Source organism: Lineus longissimus, chromosome 6 (assembly GCF_910592395.1).
Source record: "Lineus longissimus chromosome 6, tnLinLong1.2, whole genome shotgun sequence".
Lineage (NCBI taxonomy): Eukaryota > Metazoa > Nemertea > Pilidiophora > Heteronemertea > Lineidae > Lineus > Lineus longissimus.
In genome coordinates, this window is record NC_088313.1 from 21573003 (window position 1) to 21580538 (window position 7536).

A 7536-nucleotide genomic window follows, 5' to 3' on the forward strand; every position below is an offset into this window, starting at 1 on the left:
TTGGAGTGGGTCCATTCTTCTCTTGTTGATAAGAAGGGGGGGGGGGGGGGTTAGACCTACTCTCCGCATTTTGCAACCATTGTCTATGATGAAGATAGGGCATTTCAGGCTGTTTGTTCTGGCTGACGTATCACAGAAGTTGTTGCTGTCCTTCTCGCCTTTACACATGTTTCCTGTCTTTTGCAGAGATATTTATCGACTGATGACTTTGAGAAGATTTTCCAGATGTCACGTGCACAATTCTACCGTCAGGCAGAGTGGCGAAGAAATGACATGAAGCGTCGTGTGTTACTGTACTAAAGCAATGGCTGTGAACGATAGGCTTGGCAGACATCGATTACTGGCACTTGCACTCTATAGCCCTGCCCTACAGGATCAGGGGAGAGGCTGTTCACCAAAGAATGAATCGATTGATAATAAACCATTTAAAAGCTCCTCTTCAGCTCCAAAGTGTGTTTGTTTTATCTGGTTTCGACGTCAAAAAGCTTTCTTGAGAGGCGGAGTTTTGCTGATAATCATGAGCTACATGTAAACATGAGGGGATAGAATTGGTGCTACTTGCCAAAACAAACCAGGGCCTGAGGACCAATGTTGAGCTTTTCTCCCCTTGACCCATAGTAGGGCAGTACCTAAAGGCATTGCCTTTCTCCCCTTGATCCATAGTAGGGCAGTACCTAAAGGCATTGCCTTTCTCCCCTTGATCCATAGTAGGGCAGTACCTAAAGGCATTGCCTTTCTCCCCTTGATCCATAGTAGGGCAGTACCTAAAGGCATTGCCTTTCTCCCCTTGATCCATAGTAGGGCAGTACCTAAAGGCATTGCCTTTCTCCCCTTGATCCAACGTAGGGCAGTACATAAAGGCATTGCCTTTCTCCCCTTGATCCATAGTAGGGCAGAGCTAAAGGCATTGCTTGGCCCTTGAGAGTCCAATTTCACTCAGATTAAGGCTTCTGCGTTCTTTACTTTTCCATTTTCTAGACAGGCTTTGATCAAAGTTAAGCCTTGCATTGTTATTCTTGATATACTGAATGTATGACCCAAATGGACACAAGTGCAATACCCAGAGCCATTTGATAGTACACTGGACAGCCTCGGCGTGGTATCAAAGAATGTCTTTAGGACACCCAACGACCTTTAAATCATTGGTGGAGGTTTGCCAGAACATGAGACAAACTTGGAACCCTGGATAAACTTGCCACATTCGAGAACAGCATTAGAACAACTGAAGCATCTGATGTGTTGTTAGGACTGGCTGCTTGAAGCCTTTGGGAAGGTCATTTGAATACTGGAAAACCTTGCCATCACTGATGATGACAGACTTGGATTTTGAGAGGCAACGTCATCACTATGACCACCACTAGTAAATGCAGCATCAGCAGCAACATACGTCCATTAATAGCATGTGTGAGATCATCATATCTAGTGACTCGTATAAGACCAATGTCCTCTTGGGTAGCAGCGATCGTCCTCTTGGGTAGCAGCAAAACACAGAATATACCATCTGTACAAAATGTGGCATCTGAAGAAACATTCTTGTATTCCATGGTTTGGTCTGTTGCTCTAGATACCAATGTCCTGGTGTTGTACTCTACTGAAAGATGTTTAACATCGAACAGACGCTTCCATGCAACTCTTCATTGTGATCAAAGTGTACATGGCTTTTTGCAATCACTTGGAATGTCTCATTGTATAAACTAACCCGTGGGTGTTCAAATTATATTGGATATTGTAAGGTCCCATTTTGGCATTTCAGGTTTGACCAGTAATCTAACTTGTCGACCTCTGAATGCCAAAATGGACTAGCCCACTGTTGAGAAATGTGGTAGAATGGAATATCCCATTTGGGCTTTTAGGTTGGACCAGTAATAAAATTTGTCGACCTCTGAATGCCAAAATGGACTAGCCCACTGTTTAGAAATGTGTTGGAATGGAATATACCATTTTGGCTTTTAGGTTGGACCAGTAATCACTTGTCGACCTAAATGAACTAGCCCACTGTTGAGAAATGTGTTAGAATGGAATATCCCATTTTGACATTTGTAGGTTGGACCAGTAATCAAACCTGTCGACCTCTGACTGCCGAAATGAACTAGCCCACTGTTGAGAAATGTGTTAGTGGAATATCCTATTTTGGCATTAGAGGGGTGATTTGTTAAAATATTTAGAAATTTTCAACAGTTTGCTCTATAATAGTGTGCTTTGAATGTTAAGAAGTGATATTGACTGTAGCAAGTTACTCTATGTATCCCAGATTTCCTTGACATTAACATTCTTAATTCTGAATGTTTAACAGTATTTACTATTATGGAAGCTTGTCATTGGCTATTTTGGTGGTGGTCCATGAGAGTGGCTTTGTTAGAGGGTCTTGGACTACACCATGTATCCTTCCCTGTAGTTGAGCAGATGTCAGCGCACTCTTGGAAACAAGTTAATGCTCAAGTTCACTTTGACGCTGGTTCAATCATGTCATGTCTAGGTTATGCTAGAGTTGACTAGGCACTTAGATGAGGTGTCAAGTAGTTTTTCGCGATGGCATCTCGCTTTCTGGCCTAGTGGCGTCTGTACATTTCGCTTGGGCTTCTTGCAGCTTCAGATAGCACTGAACGTCTCAAAGTCATCATTTCTAACCACGAGTAGTATTCATCCTATCGCAGGATTTTAATAGCTCCAGGTCAGGGTTCCGTTCCTGCTTGTACAGACAACATCTAGCAGATAGCCTAGGCAGATTTTCTTACAATTGGCAAGAACTCCTTCTGACGAAGGAGACTTGCATTTTGGTGCCAGTGTCTCTCTCTTTTCGTGTAAGATTGATGCCGTATTCTGATGGCTTATACGGCTGTCCAGAGCTGCCGTTGAGGTTCCTTTGAGTTCACATACTACTAACTTGAGTTGTACAAACCACCAGTTTGAGTCATACAAACCAGGAGGTAAAGTTGTCCCCCACATCTACTTGTTAAACATGCACTCACTAGGGGAATGATACTAAAATATTTATTTATGAAAATCTAACTTTAGGGATCATGCAATATGTAAACCTTCATAACTTCATAACACTTTAACATTAAGTGGATTCAGTATAATTCAGTCAAGTTTGTTGACAGTATATGATCCTATTGATTGAATAAGCAAATCTTGTACCAGTCGGCTTTAAATGAGCAGTGTTAGTGTGTTGTTGTCATTCTTGCTCAGTCTCAATGTAAGGCAGCTTACATAACCTGGTGTATTCATCCTTGGCTTGTTGACCCTCCTAGTATTGCCCTAGTACAGCTGGTGTTACACTGAATCCCTCTCCAGCACTTCTTCAGTTTATCTGCCATTTGCCATGTCCCACTTGCCATGTAATCTTGTGCAATTTGCATCTTCTCTTCTGCCATTTCTGCTCAATTGGTGCAATGATCAGGTCGATTTCTCATAAATAGCCTTACAGCTGAAACTTTACATGAATATCTTCTTGGTGAGTTGTGGAATGGAGTTGAATGATTTTAACATTATGTTTAGGCTGCGGAGAGATATTTGACTGGAGTGTCCTTGATTGTGCATCACCTGTGCCTCGTGAAAGTAGAACTTTAGACTCTCTTCCAAATCCTGTGCATATCACTCGTATGATACGTGGCATATCACTCGTATGATACGTGGCATATCACTCGTATGATACGTGGCATATCACTCGTATGATACGTGGCATATCACTCGTATGATACGTGGCATATCACTCGTATGATACGTGGCATATCACTCGTATGATACGTGGCATATCACTCGTATGATACGTGGCTCTACATTAATAGATACCTTGCGCTACATTAACATTGATGTTGACAACACGATTTTGCTTCTCGGGAATTTCGAATCGCGTTCCTGAGGTAATCTTTACTGCTTTATATTGATTATGTAAATAACTTGTACAGATATTAGATGAAGCCCATCTCGGTAGATGGTTGTTTCTGGCGGTCTGACCTGAATTAGGCTTTAGTTTATGTTAGTGTTTTAGATTGTAGGCTTACTGGTATAGACTGTGTCTGACACATACTTGTATCATACTTGGGCCTACTTGTCTGTGCCACGTAGTATACTGGGCCTACTTTTATATACTCTGTTTGGCACTTAGTATACAATGGAACCCACAGTAGGGTTCTTGTCATTAGCCCAGTTGAGGACTGTGCTCCATTTCTCAGTCAAGTGCTAAATCTCGGCTATCTTCACCGTTATCTCTTCTTCTAAAGGGAGCATCTTCAATATCAGTGAACTTGAAACTATTAACGATGCCAGTCCCTTGTGAGCATGTTAGATATCAGTGAACTTTAAGGTATTAAGGATGCCAGTCCTCAGTGGGTGGTGTGAGATATTTCTGCAGATTGATTTGCGACAACCTCCCCATGGTTATTAATCCCTCGCTTCTAAGATCAACGCATGACTTTATAGCAGTAATGTAACGTAAAGGCAGTTTCTGTCAACTTTTGTTAAATGATGTAGATTAATGCGTTGAAAATGTTATAACCAGTATCTCATTGGCTGTTATGATAACAGCATACTGTTATGATAACAGTATCTCATTGGCTGTTATGATAACAGTATCTCATTGGCTGTTATGATAACAGTATCTCATTGGCTGTTATGATAACAGTATCTCATTGGCTGTTATGATAACAGTATCTCATTGGCTGTTATGATAACATTTTCAATGTTTGGTTATGTGTGGTACATACATGTAAACTTGTTTTCTATAATTCAACAGATGCAAATTTTCAAGGTTACCGACCTTTGACCTTTGTGATTTTAGGCAGGCACCATAGCCTCTACCTCGGCCCAGGTTTTATTTGTATGTTAATTGTGGTGTAATTTGTATAGTAGTGAGTTAGGGATCCAGGTTGCATTTTTCCTTTTTTGTTTTATTTAATTTGCTTGGTGTTGTAAATTGTGTGCTATATACGTTGAAACCGACCCAGTTTATGTCAAGTGTCAAATGATTAGTTGTTAACAAACCAATAGGAGTTATTTGAGTGAAGTTGGTAACCTGTCGACGTAAAAACATAGTTACATGGATGACAGGTATGTTGTTGAACATGTTCGAAGTGTTCAACAGTAAAATCCTCTGTGCAATAATGATCAACCTTGGAACAAGTCCAAACTTGCGCCTCTATGCTTTGATGCTGTGACATTCTTTCCATGGAGATGAGCTAATGGTCACAAGAGCTCAAGAAACGTGCAATAAGTTGAAAAAGAAATGTTTAATTTCATGTGCACGACCGTTATGAATTTCAAGACCAAATCATTCTTTGTGACTTTAACTGGGTCAGTCTAATGGTCATTTAAGTTTTTGTTGTCTCTTAATGTGAAGTACAACTTCTTAGAAAATCTATCGAAAGGAAAGAAATGTGAAAAAACTGAAATTAGATTTAGTTGTAACTGTTGGTAAATTAGTGAATAGACATTGTGTATTACGACACTGATCGATGGGTGATTAATGAAAGTTAACTCAATGATTCCTAAGAAAGAGGTTCTTTGTAAGTGTCTATTGTTGACTTGCTTGTTTGGTAGACAATGTCTATTGTGGGCCAATTTACCAATTGAGGTAGATGTTATTTTTATCAAAGATTTCTTATGCACACACGTCCATCTATTTTTAATGAGACATTTCTTTTGCTAAATATCACTTTTGTATTAAGCTTTTCGTACGGTATTGGTCATGTGTGGTCTACCATGTCTGTGGTTGGACCTGGAGCACATACCATTGCATTATCTACTGTACTGCATGGCGTATTGTACACAATGTACTACATGACCTTTTGTAATGTATTACATCATGTACTACTACCACTTGTCATGTGTTGTGTGGACTACCACATGACCTTGTCTTGGTACCACAACCACTTGATGATTTGTTCTGTAGATGTGCCCTTTGTTTCCTTTGCTTGATGCCCTGAGGGAGGACGACCTCCACCTGTCATACGCGAGTCGAGTTCTCTTGCCTACTCATGTATTTGGGGGCGCTGCCTTCCTCTTGGTATTGTTTACTGCGCCCTCATTGTCAGCTCGTTGAACTTGACTCAACCTGGTTACCTTGTACACTTAGGCTAGAGGCCTGTCTCTCCCTAAGCACTTCTTGACCGGCTAGTTCTGTATGATGGTTGGTATGTAGACAAACAAGGCTTGTTTATACAGCATAAATCTCATCCTAAAATGCTTATGTGGAGATGGGCTTATAATATATAGTGTTTGCATCACTTGTAATATACTGTAAAAGGTTTGCTTGTTGTAGACATAACCCTCTAAGTCTCTTATACTGTTTTACCCACTGTTGATTGAAGGCAAGTTATTCCACTCTATAGGACCTTGGATGAATGCTTTGAGGGTCATGTTGAATGAGCTTCTGTCTGGGGCAATGAAACCTGTTGAAAGTCAGTCATCTAATGACATTACTGTAAGGGATACGCTGTCTTAGTGTAAGGGATACGCTGTCTTAGTGTAAGGGATAAGCTGTCTTAGTGTAAGGGATAAGCTGTCTTAGTGTAAGGGATTGTATGTGAATTGTATTTGAGACTTGTTAATTTCGAGTTGGAGAAAGTTGCCGTCAAACTTCAGAGGTCATGGAAGATACACTATGAGATGACCTTTTAACAGTGACGTCAAATTTTAAAATCATTGGCGGATTTGAGACAATTTCCTCGTCTGACTAAATGCTAAATTTGGTAGCTGGAAAGGAAAGATCTCTCTCTGTGTGGATCTTTGAATTTTCAAAACCAGACAAAAAAGCACTGGCGTGTAAAGTTCTTGCTCGGGGCCAGTGTTGGTCAATGAACTTGACCTCAAAAGGTCATCTTGTGTCTTCTGCTACTGTTCTGGCGTCTGCTCGTGTATTTCTCTTGGAGAGGGACTCGCTCTTGTTATAACCCCCGACCTACTGCTGCATATCAACCCAAGCTAATAGTTTTGCATTGTTCCAGCTTGTATTAGCCTATAAAGATATACTTGCAGTTATGTCTCCACAAAAATTGTCAATAAAAATTATATACACACAGATCTGCATTATTGTCATGATTATGCTTTGTTAATGACCTCAAGTGAAGCATCGTGTTATTCGTGCCAACTTGGCAGGACTCCTCCTCACTCCTGACCTCCGCCTGGAATAGGCCTACCCGTTGGGAGGTGGTACATGTTGAGTCAATGACTGAGGTATTGTCAATCATAAGTTTGTGGGTCTCGATGGTGAGGAGGGGAATTGAGACCAAGAGTTCCTCCTCAATCTGCCAAACAGGCTCTGTCAAAAAGCTGTCTCTTCATCCAAGGTTTTGGATTGTACACATGACCAGCTCGCATGGTAGTCGTGGAAACTCTCCAAGTCTTTAGATCTATCAGGGTGAGTGGTCCTGCTGCTGTCTGGGGGCAGATAGTAAAGCACAGGCTGCGTATCCAGAGACTGTTTGCTTGTGCAGCCTTGGATAGCTGGTTTGTTGGAAGACTGACCACATGGTTGGCACTACATACTGTTTTGTCCAAACTAGCATATCTGAGTTCTCGGAAGACAATGTCATCAGT

The 7536-nt window shown here is 41.0% G+C and overlaps 1 protein-coding gene across 26 annotated transcripts in view; it reads left to right on the forward strand.

Moving 5' to 3' along the window:
• The window catches only part of LOC135489360 (actin-binding LIM protein 1-like), a 46851-nt gene extending 39833 nt beyond the window's left edge, over positions 1–7018 (forward strand). For all 26 annotated transcript variants that reach the window (XM_064774676.1, XM_064774682.1, XM_064774680.1 and 23 more), the window contains one exon: positions 187–7018. In XM_064774676.1, the coding sequence (XP_064630746.1) occupies positions 187–300 (114 nt within the window). In that variant the 3' untranslated portion in view covers positions 301–7018. The remainder of the gene's footprint in view (positions 1–186) is intronic.
• Positions 7019–7536: the final 518 nt, after the last annotated feature.